The 21,710-nt window shown below is 41.1% G+C and overlaps 1 protein-coding gene across 1 annotated transcript in view; it reads right to left on the bottom strand.

Moving 5' to 3' along the window:
- Positions 1 to 427: 427 nt before the first annotated feature.
- Positions 428 to 21,710, bottom strand: part of PDCD6IP (programmed cell death 6 interacting protein) — a 54,542-nt gene continuing 33,259 nt past the window's right edge. Inside the window, 8 exon segments of the mRNA XM_030551262.1 lie at positions 428 to 1,086; positions 3,068 to 3,249; positions 3,900 to 4,035; positions 10,115 to 10,207; positions 11,377 to 11,516; positions 16,790 to 17,038; positions 18,228 to 18,397; positions 19,363 to 19,474. Coding sequence (XP_030407122.1) covers positions 921 to 1,086; positions 3,068 to 3,249; positions 3,900 to 4,035; positions 10,115 to 10,207; positions 11,377 to 11,516; positions 16,790 to 17,038; positions 18,228 to 18,397; positions 19,363 to 19,474 — 1,248 coding nt within the window. The 3' untranslated portion in view covers positions 428 to 920.

Here is a 21,710-nt window from a genome sequence, read left to right as displayed (position 1 = left end):
GGGGGAGGAGGAAACGGTGGCAGGAGGGAAGTGGAAGCGGCCATGAAGTGGCAAAAACTTTTAAACACTTTTTGAACTGAACAATTACTTTTAGTGTGTCCTAATTCAAATCCCTAGCCAATTTCACTTCAAATTTGGTAGATAAATTCTACCAGACTTAGTCCAATCAATGCTGAGCTGGTTGTTCCTTGGTTTGCAGATTTGCAGGTGAAATAAATGGAAACTCAGTTGCAATCTTAACTATGGAACAGCTGCTTCTGCTTCGTAAACCAGCAGAAGTCCCATGAGGGCAGGGGACTGGACTCGATGACCTCTTGAGGTCCCTTCCAGTCCTAGAGTCTATGAGTCTAAGTCAAAGGATAAATCCACAATAAGTCACACAAAACATTTTTTTTATGGTAAGAGAATAGCAAATGTTTAAAAAAAATTTAAACTATTCTTACATCATTTATTTTTATTTACTTATATGATTTACAAGGCCTTGATTAGACAAAATAGTAACTAAACTCAAAAACAAAAAGAGATACAAACCAACAGAATATAGAAGGAAACCCTATGTAGTTCTGTAAAATATATCACACCCAGTGCACGCACTGTTCAAATATCCCATTACTACTGAAATGAAGATTTTGTAAAGAAACATTTTGGTTTAGTTTAAGTGCAGTTACAGTTTTCATACAGTTGAATTATGCTGTAATTTAATTCTGATCACATCATGCCTAGTGTTTGGACTGCAGCAGCAGCAAATCTCTCAAGAAGTTTAGTGCAGTCAGAAACTGGAATACAGCTTTGAGTATTTAACAGACAGGAGCTATAGACTGCATTCAGTAGAGTATGATACATTAATTGGAGCTAAAGTTTTAGTATGCTTATTGCAAGTTTCTCTCATTTTTAACAAGCAGAACTTCTTTGCAGACATGTTATTGCTGTGGGTAATAAGGCTGTTGAGGGTAAGGGTATCCAGGTTGTTGAGGTCCTGGGTATGGTGCTTGTCCAGGATTTTGATACATTTGTGGTGCATATGGCAGATTATACTGGCCATAGGTGTAAGGATTGTAGCCCATTGGCATTGGCATCTGGCAATACCTGTGGAAAACAGTATCCATTAATTGCAAAAATTACAAGTTAAATACTGAGGCAGCAATAGGATGCAGCATTAGAGAGAAAGCTAAAAAGGCAAGAAACCCACAGGAGACAGTTTCAACTTGTTTCCCCCGTTACAGCATTTACTACTGCACATAACTTTTAGGAAGCAGGTATTATATGCAACACAATACCTTGAAGTGAAATTCAGCTAAAGGAAAAAACCAGCAGCTTTTCATAACTAGAAAGACCATGACCCTGTTCTACACCTATTTTCCCCTCTTCTTAAAAACAATATTGAATATAATTGTATTTACTTAGTATTCTCAGACCGTTCCAACTCACTGGTTAAGACAAGGTTTGCCTGGATAACACTGTGTTCAATCAGGGGCAGTACTCACTGCAACAACAAAAGGGGACTACTAGGAAAAGCGACTGCTTCAGAAAGGGAGATATCCCATTCGCTCTAGGCTACAAGGTGGAAGAGAGGCAGGAGTGGGAAAAGTCCACAGGGAGATAAGCAGGCATTAGCAGGAGCTGCAGCTGACTCCCAATTCTGGGTATGCTCGTAGGCAGCCGGGAATGAAGTCTCATCTCGTGAGGTCATCCAGATGTTTGTATAGGATTCCCTTACTAGCCTCTTCCTCTCAGTGTCGATTCTAGTTGCTACTTAATTCTCTATTCTTCCTTTCACATGTGTGTCTGAGGCAGTTAGAGGATATACAGGACATACACAGCAGCAGGTACCAGAGGAAAGGGAGACAAGAGGTCATATATGTACTGCTGGCGGTGACCACAGGAAGAGTTAGGGGTTCTCAGATGATGGCGACTCCTTCCCTTTGCTTTCCTGGCAGCTTTGCAGAGTGCCAGATCAAGCTATCGAAAGCTCCCTCCTGCCCTTGCTAGAGTCTTCACAGTTCTCCCCAACAAGATTCAGTCCCCACCCTTAGAGATGCCACATGCCGTCTTTAATAAGCAGGATCACAAAGATTCTTCATCAGTTCACCCAGAACTGCTAGTGCTGCACCCTATAGGCAGACCCCATGTCAACCAAGAAGCCAAGATAGAATCTGAAAAAGCTAAGTACAATTGCAAAATTAAAATAGGCTCTTTAAAATTAAAATTTGGGATTTTCAGAGTGTTGGTTGTTGCTGTCACTAAGAGAGTGGCAATACCAATTCTTTAGTTCTTAGACAAAATGCCCTACGTGCAAGAGCTAAATGAAGAGCTGATTTCTACTTCATGAATCTTCCCTCAGCATGTCGCAATATAAAACTCACTACAATGGTAGGTACATACGTACATAGCTCTTACATCAGCAAGACAGATTGAAGGCTATAAGTTACTTTTATAAGCTACTCAAACCAAGTAGGGTATTTGGGAGGGTTCCCACAGTCTAGCTACTAGTCTCAAAGAGGGAAGGGACATAAGATATAAAGTGAATACCAATACTACTTATAGAACAAGAAGCCAATATTGCAAACAGATGGGAGGTCTGTAAAATTCTATTTATAATGCTTCTTCATATAACCAACTAAAGACAAAGCCTTTTACAAGAGCATCTCAAACTCTTCCCTCCTGCCTACCCATCCTTCCCTGAAAAACTGCACTAATCATGTCTAAGCAGTATCGTGACCATCATGGGTCCTCACATTTGCAACTATATGACATTGCTCTAGCAATCATTATACGTTTTAGCTGACTTTAATATGATGCAAGAACTAGAAGCAAGGAAAGCCAGCACTTTGTGACTAGTCAGTTAAGCAAGGACCCCCATAGCAGTCCACAGACCACAGTTTAAGAATTAACATGTATCTGAACTGCAGACATGACAAATCAAAGAAACGTCAGATCTTAACAGAAGACAAAAACCCAGTGTCCACTAAAAGCAGCTTATTTAATTCAATTCATATTTAACAAAATAATCTATTACAGCACCAAAAAATGATTATCTATGAACTACTTAAACATTCTTATAGTTTACCCTGGGTATCCTGGATAGGTTGGGTACGGTGGTCCCTGTGCCTGTGATGGTGCAGTGCTAGCCGCAGATGAACCAGGTAGAGGAGCTGGAGAAGCAGTAGCTCCAGTGGCTGTCGATACAGGAGCACTTGCTGTAGAAATCACTGGTGGTGGAGGACGTGCTGGTGGTTGTGGTTTACTAGACTAAAAAGGAAATAAAGAGTCAATTAGACCAAGTTTTTCAAGGAAAGCACCAGGTTCAATTCTAGAAGTTTTTTTTGGCTTTACACAATGTTATACATTATGTTGCTGTATAATTGCTTAATTCAAACTTTCAGAAAGTTTGAGACAAATGCAAGATGATAAAATGGAAACAAAGTTACTATAAACCTTATTAATTGCAACTACTGTGACATTTCCTGAATGCTTTCCCACCCCCCCCTTGATTTGGCAATAGATGTTAAAATATAATACAGTAGAACCTCTGGAGTTACAGACACCTCAAGAATGGAGGTTGTCAGTAACTCTGAAATGTTCATAATTTGTGGAGTTCAGGCTCCAGATCCAGCAGCTGACGCTCCAGGCCAGGTTTCAACAGCAGCTGAGCTCCCTACTCAGGCCTGGAATGAGTTTGCCAGCTTGATCCGCTCCGGGCCTGCAAAGGGGTGTGTGTAAAAACAGCATGTCCCCATCCCTCCAGTTGACCGGGCAGTCTGTAACGCTGGTGTTTGTATCTTTAAGGTTCTACTGCACTCCAATACATTAAAGAGACTGCTAAAAGTTATTATAATCTAATACTGTTACAAAGCATGGCTCATGTTATCAACTTGTATATAACACAAGCCTTTACTTACCACCATGGTTCTGGGTGCGGGAGTTGGAGTAGTTGATGCAGCAGGTTTACTTCCTCCAGCTGCTGCAGTTTGGTATGCAGGCTGTGAAGGAATAGAGGGAGCACTGGGTTCTCTAGCAATGCTTTGTTGTAAGTCTCTATAAAAAGAGTGAAAGTATGGTTTAGATTTTAGACTAATTTTATATTTCTGTTCACTAACAACCTGAAGCAAGACAAGTCAGGATCTGGCAGTGCCCATCTTATTTTAAAGTGTAACACTTAATATTGGACCCACTTTTGACTGGAGAATGATCTCATCTTGCTCATTCCTTCCTCCAGCTAATCCCTTTAAACATTTTGCACAGCTATTTCCTATTTGGGCTCCAAACCCACCCAGAATATAGCTTATTAAGTGAGCCAAGCTTTAGGAAAAAACAAACATACTCCTAGAAAAATCAGGAACGTTTCAGCAACTTTGAGCGTCTCTGAAAGGTGTGTCTACAGCATATCTCCTAGTCCAGGCAGACAGGCTTGAACTATCACATTAAAAACAGCAGTGTGGATGTTACAGCAGCGGTTAAGGCTCTGGCTAGCCACTCAAGCTCAGACACCACCACTCCCCACCATCCTCTGTCCAAGCTTGGGCAGCTAGTCCACAAAGTCCAAACTGCTATTTTTAAACACACTAGTTCAAGCCAAGCTAGTGAGAATCTCTCTACTAGTGTAGACATACTCTTAGGTTACAAAACGTACCGCTAGACTAGGACATACCGATACAAAAATCTTTACTCTGCAAAGTGACTGTTTCACATACAGAGCACAAATCATTTCACATTACATACATTTTTATTTACTTTAGAGCAAGACCGTCCATGTTTCAGGGGAGGATGGAAAAGTTAGTCTCAGATACTCTAGTCGATATGATCTTCTGGATTAAAATGAACAGTCTAAGGGCTTGTCTACACTGGCAATTTACAGCGTTGCAACTTTCTCACTCAGAGGTGTGAAAAAACACCCCCCTGAGCATAGCAAGTTTCAGTGCTGTAAAGTGCCAGTGTAGACAGTGCACCAGCACTGGTAGCTACACCCCTCCTGGAGGTGGTTTTTTTTAGAGCACTGGGAGAGCAGCGGGAAAATATTTGAATATGCAAACTGCCAGAAACCTGAAGCTCTCAGAACACTTGTTCTCACATTCTTCAGCATGCGATCTCTATTTCTTTAATTAAACTTTATTAAGCAAGCATCTTACAAGATACATAGAGAGTTCAGATAATATAAGATACTAAAAGTAACACCAAACTACCACCCTTTTCTTATATTAAAGTTCCATAGGAATTCCAAGCCAGAAGTTTGGAGATTTAAGTCAGACATTCTGAGAAATGTAGCATATTCAAAGATGTTGGGATAAAATTAAATATTTGAGATTTGGCCAATTCTACTGAGACTCTTTGGAAACCATTTAACATTTAAAGGAAGTCTATTTCACATAAAAGTATGATAAATTAGATAAAATCAAAAAGTGTCACAGCTAGAAATTTATACATGCCATTTTGAAATAGAAAACTAACAAAGATAAAAATGTATCATTCTCTCCAATCTCACTAATAATAAACTTGAGTTTCATACTATGACAAATATGAAGGTCAACTCAGAAGAGGGAGACAAAACTGGACAACTATTGGTCTGGCTGGTTAAGCGAGAAAGAAAATTGTCATTGCAGTTAAGGGAATGAGAGATCTCTTATGAACAAGAGATCAATACTGTCTTGGTGGGTTTTTATAAGAAAGGTTATATGAATAGCCAAACTCAATTTGCTGCAGACAGTGGAACTACTATTTATTAAATACCACATCCCAAAAGTTTCAAACAGACTGCAACATCTTAGGCGAAGGGATTTTTAGGGGCGAGATCCAACAACTAACTAGGATATCTACTCTTAAGCATAAAGCTCAGGGCTTAACTTAAAAAAAAAAATCCTACCCACACCACACTTATGGTATTTTAGCCAGCTTAACAACCATTTAAAGACTAAAAACTAGCCTTTCAAAATACAAAGCTCTTACCACAATGCTAGAAGTCAAATCCATTTTAATGTTCCTCCTATACCTTAATTAACATGAAAATGAAAAAAAAACCTGTCATATTACAGCTCCAAAGGTTCCAGTGCCAAACAAGAACTACCTGGGGGATGTTATACTGACTAATATTTTACTAGGATTTTAGATTTTGCATAATGCAGAAGAGTTTTTAGTAGAGATGTACTACAAATATCCTGAAGAGTCTGGTCATCTTACTCTGTCCTACAGCAACTTTCTGGTGGTGATCAACTCTTAGTACAAGCAGTAACAGTGCTAGTGACACTAACCAACTACTGACAGAATGATGGTAATATTTTGTTTGCACTAATTTTATAGCTTTAACCCCATACACTGAGAGAGAGAGACTGTCAGGCTTAAAAATGAATTTGGGAATCTTCACCTCAAATATACCACAGTGGAGAAACTTTAGGTTCCTCTTTGCTGGCCTGATGTGGCAGGAAGGCGAACAACTCTATTAAATGTTAAGATTTACTTTACAAGCACAATTTCCATATAAAGCACTTCTAAAAAAAAGGATAGGATAGGATTTGGGGATTAAGTGTCAATAGGGCATGTGTACTGATTAAAGCAACATTCTCCAACTAATTTCAGTAACAAGCAGCCTTCACCAATGCTTTGGTGAATAAGATGATCTGGTTAGAAAGACAGAACATATGTAGCTTTGATAAGCTTTCTTCTTAAGCAAGAAAAGGGCCAGTGGTGACCCTCAAGAAGCATATTATTGTACTAACCTTATCCATGTACATATTACTGTTGCAGCATGATACTGTCACCCTACATGTGAAGGCTGAAAAGCTGTGCTATTGCCACTGTTGTACTGTGCTTGACTAATCTAAATGACAACATAACTGTCACACAAGATCAAACCACAGTTCACTCTGGTACTCAGGTCTCAAGCACTTGACAATGCTGGCTTATTCACTGAAAGGCATAAGATTAAAGCTAATAATCAGCCACGGATTCCGTGATTTTTATGAGACCTCTACAACTGCCTCAAAATTCCATTCATTCAGAACCAGGGGGCACACCTTAGTTTCTGCCTGGATCCACCAGCCTAATGCTGGCCCTGGTTGTTGCTTAGCCAATAAGGTTTTTGTAACTGAGCAGTCAATCATGAAGAGCATATGTGGGAGCTTTAGTTGCGCGAGAGAAAAAATGGCAATCCCAAAGTACACTGAGGAGCAAAATGGCAAACAACTGCTAAGCAGAGAAATAGTAAAATACTCAAATGGAAAATCATGAAAGTGGCGGACTGATGTTTTGTACAGCATGTAACGCTCCTGTAGATTACACACGAAACGCAAGCTGTGACAAACATACAGAAAGTACTTTGCATAAAAGGTAGGGCACAAGGCCTTGAATCGGGTCTGGGCAAGAAGCTAAACTACACAAAATGGTGAATGACCTGTTTACTGTAAAGACCGAAGAACAGATGCATCATAGGACAGATGTTTACAGAGGCTTTCTGCACTGCTAACGTTCTACTACATGTCTTAGACTACTCTGCTAAGAAAAGCTATCTGGAAAGCTCCATGAATAACATCAGCATTATACCTACCTTGGATCATCTCCAAAAAACATACTTGCCAAAGCTTTTTGAAAGACATGTAAATGAGCTGAAAGAACTGCTGAATCAGTGTTTTGGAATTGGTCTCCTAGCAGGTGAAACTACTGATGCTGCAGGGTGCTACATAGTGAATATCCCTGTTTGTCTTTTGCAGACACTTCAAGCCAACAAGGGGAAGATAGTTTGGAATTGAAGTCTTTGTAAACAGCGTGTGTATGTTTGAAGACTTAACTTCAAAACGGAGTCACGCAGTGGTGGAAACACTTCAGAAATACGGAATTTTTTTTTAAAAGTCACTGCTTTTGTCACTGACAATGCTGCATATATGAAGAAAACCTGGGAGCAGAGTCTCAAAGCACTTTTTCTAAATACAGTGCACGTAACATACACAGCACTTCTTCTCAACTTAATGGGTAAAACTTGGAGAAAAACATTTCGAAAAGTAAATGAAATTGTCATTGCTGTAAAAAGTGCATTTACTGCTTGCCCTGCCCACAAAACATAGTTCAGTCAATCGTTCCAGCAAAAGGAAGTGCCTGTAATTCCACCTTCACCAGTAACCATATGGTAGAACAGTTGGTTTGAAGCTGTCCATTTTCGTATCAGCCACCTGCAGGATTATGTGGATTTTTTTTGAGGAGTGGGAGTGAAGCTGTAATTCATCTGCTGAAGATGTGGCCACTCAGTAAATCATGGAAATAAAAGCAGATATCGCAGGCATTAGAACTGTTTGCACCAAGAATAATGGCAACTCTCACTGCTTATGAAAAAACAGAAATCAGATCCTGTAAGGCAGCAAATGACTTGGCTGATCTTGTCAGTTGGTCAAAGTCCTTCAGTGACACAACTGACAATCTTTTAGCTAGGAAGCCTCATGCTGGTTCTGAGAGTTTGTCAACCAGCTGCCAGCTTTTTTTAGCCTGCTGATGCGTTTGATCCCCATCATCCCAAACTTCTTGATACACATACATTAGTGATGCAAGGTCTATTCCCATGTTTGAAGAAGAGTTGGCAAAAGCAGAGTTTTGCAGCTACAGCAGTGCAGTTTCTGAATGAAGTGCCCTGACATTGTAAAATTTTGGTACAACTTAAGATCGCTTTCCAGTCTGACCATAATAGATCTGATTAGTTTGCTAATGCCCGATAACAGTGTGGACTGCCAAAGATCATTTTTGTCTTACAAAGATAACTTGCGAGATGACAACCTGGCACAATACAACAAGCTGTTTCAGAATGTGGAACGCTCTAACTGTTAGTAAATGATCATTTTACACTAACAATTAATCTTGTCAGTAGTCAAAGTTATATAAGGTTTATGGGCAATTAAAAAGCTTCTGTATTGGTGTAGTAAAAAACTGCATTACTGTGTGTACATTTGTTTACAGCCTGCATCCTGCCCATGACTTTCAATAAAAAATATCCATGACAAAATCTTAGCCTTATGTTAGATCACCACAATGAAGTAGACTGAATGGGCAGCATTAGGTTTATGTTACTGGGCACACAAGGGCAGATGATTTCCTGATGCCAGATGACGATGACCTTATGACCTGAAGCATTCAGCTTGAATACTTCCTTCAGAAGTATAGCAGAAATAAAAAGATCCAGAGAAAGGTGAGGAAAAACACTAAAGGCAACAGAGGAGTTGTGGAAGCAGCAGCATTCTGAAAATGAACAGACTTCGTTTTAGAGTATATGGAAAAGCAGTGCATCAAGTGACTAGTACAGAGAAGTACAACTGAGTTATCATAGAACAAAGGCCACGAAGTTAAAAGGCAACAAGAGGAAGTTCTCAGGGGCTGGTCCAAGACCGTGGCAGGAGCTCCCTCATCACCTTTTACCCCAAGCAGAAGGGGCATTTCTTTGACTTTGCCTTCTCTGACATAAATACATAGCAACATGCATATTAAAAAACATTAAACAAGACATGGGGAGAGGATGAGAGCACAAAGATATGACAGAAAGGTAGTCCATGCTTAATGTGCTACTGGAATGTGCACAGACACTGATAATGAGGATGGTAAAAAAAAAATCTATACAAAACTAGAGTATGAAATAGATTATAGGAAATACTTCTTCATTTTACCAAGTACCACTTGAGAATTCCCTACTACAGGATACATTGAGGAAAATTGTTTAGTACAAGTGAACTCCAAATATCTGTCAGAGGACATCCAAAGTATTAGGACAACTGTAATTTCTGACAAATAATGAGTTCTGAGGCAATGATCTTCACTTTAAATGGTATTTATCTGAAAAATTTTTAAAGGGGTAGATACTAGCATGATAACGCTAAATTATGCAGACACTAGCTAGGATAAAATGATAAAGGCATCTTGTGAAGAGATTTCTGGAAGTTTAATAATTTGTTCAACTGCTCACTTTACCACTGTTTTGATAATCCTTTCAAATAATTTAATGTGTTAGAAAGGAACAAATTATTCTTAGAAGCTGTACTTTATCCAAGAGCCATCTTCTCCTCTCAGTTTAGTACCACATAAGCACAACCATTGTACTTATGACTAAATAATATTACTTTCGTTAGCGCTTAAACAAATACTAGATTCTTACTTTAGAAGTTCATCTCTTTCAGTCTTACGGGCAAAAACGATGTCACTGCCATTTGTTTGGAATTTCAGCAAGATTTCTGTCATTCATTTAAAACTATCAAAAAAAAAGTGAACATATTGCAATGAATATAGTCTTAAGATCCACATAAGCATAATTCACGCTCCACTTAAAAAACAACTTAATGTTTAACTCTTTACATTATACATGTTTTTATAAATTGGCTCAGTTATGAAGAGACATTTCATGGCTCAAAACTTCTGATTCCAGTAAAAACACACCACTGAATACATTTGCTCTTCGTTGGAAAAGCACTAGATCAGTGGTTCTCAAAACTACTTGAGAACCACTGCATCCCCCAGCCTCAAGACCCCTACGCCCAGTGCCCACCCCGAGACCCCTCCACAGAGTGGGGACAGGAGCGGACCCAGCTGTGCCAGGTAGAGCATGGCAGCTAGGGGCCCCAGACCCCGCTGTTCCAGCAGGGCAGCCTGGACCCCAGCCACACAGGCCCTGCAGCCTTTAGCACACAGCTGGGTCACAGCTGTATGCTAATTGGGCCACACATTGAGAACCACTGCACTAGATCAATCAACTAGTCTGGGCAACTGCAAATATATTATAAATGGAAGACAAATTTGTTTCAGATCAAACGGAGATCAGAATATTTAAACAGGAGATACTAGTTTAATAAAATTTAAAATGAGACTATTACATAAACACTAGCAGTCTCTACTATAGGGTTAATGTTAATCTCTTACTGATAAACAAGCAAAACAAATTGTCCAGAGACAACTTTCCAGTATCAAAAGTCAACAAAAATAAAGACAAATTGAGTATGGCCTTCCTGATCTCTCTCCAGACCGCACAAACAGTAATGCATACAAACACAAGTTTTATGAAGTGACCTGTTATCACTGTAGATGGAGAGGAAAAATGCCTCAAATACTAGGGCTGATCTACAGAGTCTTGCACTGAATTAACTAAATCTAACTAAAAAGGTGTAATTCACATCTTTTGTTATTCTGGCACAAGAGTGAGTGAGTGTGTGTAAGGGAGAGCCCTAAGTCTTTATACAAACATGACAAAAGTTTTAAAACTGCAGCAATTCAGAGTTATACAGATACATATTTTAGAGAAAAAAAAGAGTAAAAACAGTAAGCCAAAGAAAAGAGTGCATCTGACACAACTGGAAATTTTGCTGTTGCTTACATATAGTTTTGCATGTACACTGCAATGTACTCTGTCTGTCTCCCTAAGGTTACTATACCTTTGTGCCTTCTTTTAAATTGGCTACAAGTTCCACAAAGTTGTCATTTGCTACAGCTAAATTCTTCAGAACTTCTTCTCTTAAATTAGATTCATTGTTTGATTGTTTCATCTTTGAAAATTCCTGGTGTGCATTCTGGAAAAAAAAAAAAAAAATAGAATAGAATAGAATAGAATGAAGAGTTTTGGCCCCAAGAGATGTCTAAAATTCCTGAAATTTAAAATCCAAGGCATTCAAACATCAACACAGCAATATCTCCGAGGATTAAAGACAATTATGTGTAGTGTATTTAAGAGACTTTTGCATTTAAAATATTCGGTGTAAACATGAATGACGTACTGTCATTCAGAAACAGTTTCTTCCTCCTGGAAGTAAGGAACATCTCAACCTCTGCAGAGACAGAAATTGTAGAAAAGTTTATTAGGTGTGACAAAAGTTCCTCCTCTGCCTTGGTGGGTCCTGCACTTATTGTCAGATTTGCTCACCTCAGTGATCTCCCCCACAGTCTGGATCAACTCCTCCTGTGCCTGATCAGAAGTTGGGAGGTTTGGGGGTGGGGTGGGGGGGGAACCTGGGCCCGCCCTCTACTCCAGGTTCCAGCCCAGGGCCCTATGGATTTGCAGCTGTCTATAGTGCCTCTTGTAACAGCTGTGTGAAAGCTACACCTCCCTGGGCTACTTCCCCAAGGCCTCCTCCAAACACCTTCTTTATCCTCACCACAGGACCTTCCTCCTGATGGCTGATAACACTTATACTCCTTAGTACTCCAGCAGCATACCCTCTCAGTCTCAGCTCCTTGTGTCTCTTGCTCCCAGCTCCTCACACACACTTCCTCTCCTCTGGCTCCTCCCCATCTGACTGGAGAGAGCTCCTTTTAAAACCCAGGTGCCCTGCTTAGCCTGCCTTGATTGGCTGCAGGTGTTCTAATCAGCCTGTCTGCCTTAATTGGTTCTAGCAAGTTCCTGACTACTCTAGTGCAGACCCTGCTCTGGTCACTCAGGGAACAGAAAACTACTCAGCCAGTGACCAGTATATTTGCCCTCTACCAGACTCCTGCATCCCACTGGCCTGGGTCTGTCACATAGGTTACAAACAATAATTTCACGTTTAAATAGTTATTCAGAAACTTCTGGACACTTACTCAACATCTATTGCATCATTATTTTGTAGTCATACAGAAACATTGACGACATAGTAAATAAAGACCAACAATATGATTTTACCTTTTTGAATTCAAGCTTCTCTTTCTTGGGAAATAACTAAAAAACTGTCATTAGAATGTTCTAACCACTCTAATGAATATTTACTAGTTGCACACCAGAAGAGAGATTTCAACAAGCATGAAATAATTAAGCTTCTGACCAAGTGAAATGTTGTAGAGTTTTGAAGATCAAACATCCCACACATCTTCTATATGCAAAGTACAAGAGGGCACGTAAAAGAAAGTAATTACAAGGATGCTTGGCAGGACTTGCATTAGGTACAGAAATGAGAGTTTCCCAGCTTTACACCTCAATTATCTAGAGTTTCCCTTTTTTTCTTTAAAGGGCAGTTCCCATCTCCAAGTACATGTTTCAGACAAAAGAGCAAAAAGAACTTCAACAACTTCCCTCCCCTGCTCTTCCCCCATGATTGACCATCTCCCAGTCACCAAGCACCCACTTCCTTGTTAAAGGCAAGGGCTGTAGCATTGCTCTAATACCGGAAGGAATCAAAGGAACAGAAGAGAGCAGACAGGCAACTGTAAACTGTTGGGCGGAGACTGTGGACTCTTGTTCTAAGACTCCCACCAGCTGGCTTAGAGAAAAAGAACATTAGTATCCTTCCTAAAAATTGTAGCTCTACAATGAGCTTTTCCAGTCTGTAGTAATGAACTGTGATATTGGTCACTGACAGGCCTTAAGCTCCACCAATCAGAATGGAAAGAGTTTGAATGCTCATTTCCCTAGCATTTTTTGCCTCTGCTTTCCTGCTACATTCTTCTGTAAGAAGGGAACTGATTTATACACTAAACAGTGAAACTGGAAACTGCATAATCTACAAACCATGCACTTCTTGTGGCCTGATTTTTAATTATATTCATCTAGAAAGGCCTACAGAAGGGTGTGTATATATATATATATATATATCTTTGAAGCAGAGATCTCGAAACCCTTGTTCTTCAAACAGGAAAGAAAAGAAACAAAAAACCCAAAAACTAAATGCCACAGTAGGATTTGAAGGCAACTGGATTTGAAGGCAACTGGTAAGGAAACATCAGCTGTGTGAGAGGCTGAACCAGGTCCTAGACCCTTTCACAACCCAAGCCTTCAAAAGAAGTTACAGAACAGCTTGAACCAATGTCCAGATGAAGTTACCTACCTGTAACTGAAGGTTCTTTGAGATGTGTGGTCCCTATCTGTACTCCGCTGAGAGTTATACGTGCACATTATGCTCCCAGAATCAGAGAATTTGAAAGCAGTGTCCACTGAGTCTGAGCATGCGCCGATTCATCTCATGCCTCCGCAAGGCGATAAAGCGTGGGACAGAGTGACCATGTCTCCAGATCTTTCTCCATCATGAATCTGACAGATCCAGAGGAGTATGAGATATGGAATACAGAGACCACACATCTCGAAGAGCCTAGTTACAGTATGTAACCTCCTCTTTGAGTGACGGTCCCTACTGACTTCGGCTTAGGGTGATTGACAAGCAGTACATAAGCTGGAGGAGGGTGCGAGGATGAGGATAGAAGGGTCATAAGGAGAATCACTGTGCCAAAGGAGGCACTTGCCATCAAGTCCTGCACCAAGGCAGGATGCGTGGCAAAGATTTGTACAGAATTCCGCATGACTGCTCTACATATGCCTGTAAGAGGCACATAGAAGGGATGCCATGGTTGTAGCTTGAGCTCTAGTGGCAGGAACCCATACTCCTCTGGGGACAAGTAGGCTCAACAGCTGAGTTTAATAGAGCCAGAAATCCACTTTAAAGTTCTCTGGATGGACATGGCCTTTAAGTCTTTCTGCTACTGCAACAAACAGTCCAGGGGATTTCCTGACTGGTTTCATTCTCTGCAAGTAGAAGGCCAAAGCTCATCAGACATAGAGGAAATAGAGTCAATGCTCTTCTGCAGACATGTGTGGTTTTGGGAAGAAAACAGGTAAACAAATGGATTAGTTAATGTGAAACTGGGAGACTATCTCTGATAAAAATTTGGCTGTAGATGTAAGGAGACCATATCCTTGTGGAATACTGTGAATGGCAGGTCTGCCATCAAAGCTCCAAGTTCAACGACCCTTCTACTGAGGGACAGCAACAAGGCAGGCAACATCTGATCTAGAAACTGCCACTCTGTAGTTGTGATTAGTAAATGTATGGGCAGAACGCCAAGCTTCTGTACCTCAAATCTCCAAGGTAGAAACGCCCTGAAGACACGCTATAGATGTCACCTGAGCCCTAACCGAACAAGGAAGGGGAAGTTTATTCAACACATAGGAAATCTTAATATAATCTACATTAAGTATCTCTGGATGGAAACAGTCAATCCTTTTGATTTACTGCCAAAAACTATAAAGAGCCTATGAGATGTATGCAAAAGCTTTACCCTAAAAAAGGTGAAGAGTTACAGCCCTAAGTAAATCACGCATATGAAGCTTTGCCTCAGCAGGAGAATTGTGAGGTTTGAGGAAAAAATAAAGATAAATGTATACATTTGTTTAATGGAAGCCTGAAACAATGCATGGCAAAAATTTCAGATGTGGCTTAAGAATAACTCTGTTCTTCTGGAATATGGTATAAATGGGGTCCCCCCAACTATAAAACCCTGTAAATCATTCACTCTACAAGCTGAAGCAATAGCTCCTACAAACGCTGTTTTTGTGGAGAGATAATACACTGAGCATGACGACAGATTCAAAATGAGGATCCATTAAGGACATCAGCACCACAGTCAAATCCCATGTAGGAAAGCGCTCTTCAAAATAGTGGAAACGAATTAATCCCTTCAGAAATTTGGAAATGGGTGGGGAGGTGACAAGAACCCGAGAGTAGCAGAGATAGTACCAATTGACAGACCCAAATATTGTAGGGACAATAAATAATCCAGAACAGACAGAATACTCCACCAGCTGAGTATGTCTGATTAGCCCCTAGTGAGATGGGCTTCCTTTTACCCCCGTGCCAGTACCATAGCTAGACCAAAAGCTCCTGATGATTCAGATTAGCCAGATAATTTCCTTGTTGTGAGCTGCAGAGAATTCAGCTCCAGGTGTAGCACTAGGTTATGGTTTTGTGAAATTCAAGCCCAGATGTCTAGGAGGACTGAAAGCAGACAAGGTTGTCAGATAAAAAGGTATATTAGGTCAGAGAACAAAAATGGTTACACCCACACAGGTGCTATCAGTATCACCTAGACCTTGTCTTGACATATCTTCCTAAAGACTTTGGGACTTCAGTGTGTGTGTCGGGAGGCATAGCAACTCCTAACCCCCACCAGATCAGAACTACATCTGGAGAGTCCAGATTGAGTCTTCATAAGGAATGAAACACAGGACGCTTCTTAATCACTTCAGTGGCAAATAGGTTTATCATAGGAACCCCCCAATCCCAAAACACTTAATCATCGAGTCCATTTGTCCAGACTCATGGTTAAGTAAGGCCCTCCTGCTTAGGTGACCCTCTAAATTATTCTGGCAGATAAAAGCCATTAGGATGATCAGTGGAAGAACATGTCAAACCCAAAAAATATTTACTTTCTGAAATAAGTGGGGGGAATGCTGAATCAATGGACACTGCTGGCTAAAATATTCTAGACACCCCACCCCACCTCCTCCCTGAGGTATATCTACCAATGTGGACAAATGCTTGAAGAACATAAGTTTCTACATGGGATGCAGTCAAGAAAACCACCATCATGGGCTCCAGAGAGACATTTCCTTCTGCCCAAATTTATGAGCAAAGCTGCTTCTTTTACAGTTTTGCTTCTGGTATCATCTGCTTTTTGATGTATGAAACTAGGATGGAATTGTCAGAGTGAATTACAGTTTGAAAGCTATAAACTCTAATTGGCATATGGCTGGTGCAACTTTATACACTGGTGGGGCTTCAAGACTCTGATGAAGTGTCCAACTATAGTTGCTGGTTAGAAGGAGTGAGCTGTACCTCGGCACCCAAACGTGTCTTTCTAATCAGATAGAATGTCACTTTACACTGTGCCATCCTCATTGGGAACTATTTATCTGTCAAGGATCACTTGATCAGCTATTATTTCAGCATAGTGGGAGTCCTGAGAAGGAAAAGGTAAAGACTAAAAGGTTACGTAAATTATCTGCAGTCCTGCTATCTGAGTAGGCCCTATGGATCTGGGACAGCACTGCTAAGTTTATAAAAAAAGTCACATGGAGAAACCTACTGTTAATGTTTTATACCTGAATGTTTTTGAGAAGTTCATCCTGCTTTTTCAGGGTCTCTTGCACTTTGTGTGTTAAACTTCCATATATCCGGTCCAATTCAGTGACAGAGATAGCTTCCTCATTTATAGCACCATCCTGTGCAAGTGCAGTCAGAAATTTGCTTGTCATGTCAAAATTTACAGATTTTAGGTCATTCTCAAGTTGTTCTCTCTCCTTCTTCACCTCATCCAGGCTAGCTAGTAGAGATCTTAAGATACTAACAACCTACAAAAAAAGTAAGTTAATATTTGAACTTAGTTTTGAAGCAAATTTGGCAAGCTGTACTCTATCACTCATCTTGCATTCCTCACAGATAATTCAATATTGGTGACCTCTGATATTCAGTTTACATTCTGAAACAACTTTCACTACTATATCCAGTTAACAGGAGAAGCCAGCTCACTTGTACAATACTTCACTTTCCTTCAGAAGTCTTCTCCATGATTGACAGGAGTGAGAATTTCAACATGGATCAAAGGGTTTGAGTAACAACCTGAATTTAAAATTTTATATGCTATGGAATAACTTTAAGAAGTTATGACACCACAGTCATGAAAGTAGTATCAGGTTACATGGACATTATGTATTGAATGAGGTTTTAACTTTCAAAGCATGAACTACCAGGATATGATACTTAAAACGTTTTTGTTTCTTTATATATTTAAAGAAACATTCTCCTTTAAAGACTTAATGCCACCACTGCAACCTTAAGTATTAAAGTACTAGGAAGGGTTTTTAAGGATCCATGAAATAGCTGCAAACGTCTGACATGCTGTCAAACATACTGCATTCAAACTGCTCCATAGTAGGCAACTAATCATACTGGCAGTTTAAATATGGCTACTCTGGAAATAGAATTAATCTAATTGCTTCATACTTTAGGTAGGGGCTCTCAAATGTTTCCATGCCATCGTCATCTTAACATCCTATGGATCACCTCTGTTCCCACATGCTGTCAACCAGATCAATTTTGAAACCTTTTATTTTAGGTAAATGAACATAAGAGTGAGCAAAATAAAAATGAGATCCACAGGTTACTAGAAGATAATTTCTGTAGTCTTTTCTGGGAGCAAAACTTCCCTTGATTTTAGTACCATCTGTTTAACTCCCTTTTATACTCTAGAGAGGAATCAGTTTGGGAAGGAAGTAGGTTAGTTCTAGCGCTCCCTTTTCCTAATCCTTAAGGGAAACCTCAAATACTGTAAATAGTGCGGTTTCATATACCATGCTAGTGTTATCCTGTGCAACACAACTCATTCTAAATGTTGTCCAGATAATTGCCCATTTAAATTTCATATAGATCCATTCTTTTTTTTTCCTTTAAGAAACTCTAGACAAACTAAGTAACTGTTGTCCCAATGCATTGCCATTCAGTGTAGCCACTAATAGGCAACCTTCTAGTTCCTTGCCTTACCTCACTTCCCTGAATGGTTTTTGCTGGATTGGCAGAAGGAATGGCTGCATTCAATTCTGGTTCTGGTTTACACAGAAGTGAAATTGTATCCCGATGAGTCTGATAGCGCTCTTTAACATGTCCATCTGCCTGTATAGCTTTATCCAAAATATTACTGACATTGGCTCCCTCTGGCAATAAAACAGAGGTAATATTTAGATTACTACAAAGCTGCAACTTAATCCAAGTCTTATACTACAGCAACATTTGTACCTTTCAGAAATTCGTTATAAGTTTTCAAACACAAGAACATTCAAACAGAAGTCCTGTATATGCAATGAAGGTTTAAAATGTCCAAATTAAAATCCTCATCTGTTGATTATTCAAGGAATTACTAAGAAAGTACATTAAAAAATTCTGTGGTGTGAATTGCACAAATTTTAAAAGCTTGCATGTCAGTTCAAAATTTCAAAATAATACAAATCAGAAATCAAAGAACATGGTGATAGGTGATTAAGTGCAGTGTAAGGAACAGCGGTTTAAAAATTGAATTTTTACAAACAAAATTCTTTCAGAAAAAAGGGCAACAAGTGACTCTTTCTAATCCATCCAAAACAATGAAAAGCAGCATACAGTTCTTAAAACCTAAAACAGGAAGTCTGTTATACTCAAGAGTACAGACTATTTAAGTGACACAATAAACCAGTTATTCTGTTATAAGATCAGCCTCTTTTCACATCACTAGTAGGATCTGGCTGTACAACTAGTATATATAGGTAATTAATAGAGCCTTGTGTATACATGAAATTTGTATCTGCATCCGATCCACAAAAATGGTCCACAGATATAAAGTGGATACCTGCAGATTTTGCAGGGCTCTATGAATTAACGTTGTGCAAAGGGGTGGGGGCCGGGGGGGGGGGAATCGATCCTCTGATGGCACAGACCCAGCAAAGAGACTCCTATGGCAATACCCTCAATCTTGGTTCTAGTGGCGTAATGAGAGCCCAGACAGATCTTTCTTCAACTGAATTGATCTTGTTGAAACTAATACCAGATGACTCAAAGCTACTTTAAATTTACATTAAATTTAAATTTAAGAATGGCCTTTCATGCAGCAGTCCCAGGCTCAGAGAAGTGGAAAGTTGAGATTTACCTGCCCTCAAAGGTTTGTAGAGTTCACTGGATGGTGTTCTTTGCCAACGCTCTTTGAATTTTGCTCTTAGATCATTGTCTGTGGCTTCCTCTTCACTCAATAATCTCAGTGACTTAAAGAATTAAAAAACAGTGTTACACGCAATATAGTTTTTCCTAACTATGAAATGGCTTTACAACTATAAGTTGTAAAGAAATTTTAGAACATAGTAATAAAGCTGGAAAAAAGACTTACTAAACCTAACAGTCTATCAGTTATTTCAGTGAATAAAAGCCCAAAGAGAAGGTTAATCACCCTGTGCAGTAACTGTGGTTCTTCGAGATGTATCCTTCTATGGCTACTCCATTCAAGGTGTACTTCCGCTCCATGTATCTCACATCAGAGATTTTAGATAGCAGCGTCCATTCAGCCTGCACACACATTCCCTGAAGCTTTGTGCCCTGCATCAAGGCTATATGGAGCTGCGCAGGCAAACTGACCATGGTTCCTTCTCTACTATGACACTCGTTGAAGAACTCTAAAGCAGAGGGGAAAAAGACAGGCAGTGGAGTACCCATGGGGGACGCATCTCGAATAACTACAGTTACTGCACAGAGTGAGTAACCTTCTTTTCTTCTTCGAGTAGTGTCCCTATGGGTGCTCTACTCTAGGTGACTATGGAGTAGTACCCTCCGTGGTGGGGTGGGGCTTTGGAGTCGAGTCTAGGATTGAAGATAGAATAGTAAAGCCAAATATGGTATCAGAGGCTGAGTGACTGCACAGTATTCAGCAAATCTATGAATGAATGTGCAACTCATACCTCTACATATTTCTCTGATGGGAACATTCTTAAGAACGGCTATTGAAGTAGAGAGGGATCTCGTGGAGTGAGTTAACACTCTAGAGCAGGGGTTGGCAACCTTTCAGAAGTGGTGCGCCGAGTTTTTATTTATTCACTTTAATTTAAGGTTTTGCGTGCCAGTAATACATTTTTATGTTTTTTAGGTTTCTCTCTTTAAGTCTATATATAATATAACTAAACTACTGTTGTAGGTAAAGTAAACAGGGTTTCCAAAATGTTTAAGAAGCTTCATTTAAAATTAAACTAAAATGCTGATCTTAAGTCACCGGCCTGCTCAGCCCACTCACAGCCTGGGGTTCCATTCACCTAGGCTGGCAGCGGGCTGAGCAGGGCCTGCGGCCGGGACCCCAGACCAGCTGCCGGCCCCACTCAGCCCGCTGCCAGTCTGGGGTTCTGGCTACCAGCCTCTTACCAGTTGGGGTCCCAGCCGCCAGCCCCACTCAACCCATTGCCAGCCTGGGGTCCCGGGCCCTGCCCACAGAGTGGGTACCTACCTTCTCCCTGGTTCCGGCCCATTCTCTTCCCCTCTCAATCTGCATGGAGCTGAGGGTGGGAGTGCACTGAGCACAGGGCTGGGGATGAAGGAGCAGGTTGGGGTGCACGGTCTGGCCAGGAGCTAGAATGAGGGAGGGGGCTCAAGGTTGGGGCAGGAGGTTTGGATGTGGAGCGCGTACTTGGGCAGCTCCCATTTGGTGCAAGGGATGCAGGTGGGAATGGGGCGGGGGAAGGGGCAGTGCAGGAGCTCCCATTTGGTGCTCAGGGTCGGGGGTGCAAGAGTCAGGGCAGAGAGATGGGGTGTGTGAGGGGGTACAGGAGTCAGGGATGGGGTGTGTGGAAGGGGGGCTGGGTATGTGTGGACGGTGCAGGAATCAATGATAGGGTCGTGGGGTAGGGGAAATGCAGGGGTCAGGGGGGTGCTCCCAGCCCCCTGCCATGAGCGGCTTCATGGCAAGGGGCTGGAGGGATACACCCTGCTCCTACCCCACTTCCAAGGCCCCGCTCCTGCCTCCCTTCCCAGCCTCCTTACCAGTCTGAGCAGTAAGGGCACTGGGGCTGCTCTTCTCCCCTCCGTCGCAAGGGCTATCGGCGGCAGGGAGGAAGAGGAGGCAGGGCTCGACGCAGCAGGCTGGGGGAAAAGGCAGGGGAGGGGGAAGCTTGGCTGCCGGCGGAGCCTGCCCTACAGCAGCAGCTGGCAGGACCAAGCTTGCTTCTGCCCCGTTCCCACCAGACAGAGCCATAGGCGGGGGGCAGAGAAGAGCAGGCTGGGGAGCTGCCAGGGTTCGGCAGCAGGCTGAGCAGGACCCCGGCAGGCAGCAGCATGCCATTTAAAAAAAACAAACAAACCCGCTGCATGCCAGGTTTGGCACGCGTGCCATAGGTTGCCAACCCCTGCTCTAGAGGAAGGTTGAAGATCCTAAGACTGATAGCAAAGAGGTAATGCAACCAGATATCTATCTAAAGTGTCTTTGCTTGGAACTTCGAGATCCTTTAGTTCCATCCGCAATGG

The sequence above is a fragment of the Gopherus evgoodei genome, chromosome 2, assembly GCF_007399415.2.
Source record: "Gopherus evgoodei ecotype Sinaloan lineage chromosome 2, rGopEvg1_v1.p, whole genome shotgun sequence".
NCBI lineage: Eukaryota > Metazoa > Chordata > Testudines > Testudinidae > Gopherus > Gopherus evgoodei.
Note: the sequence above shows the minus strand (reverse complement) of the source record. Positions and strands in the feature narration are given on the sequence as shown.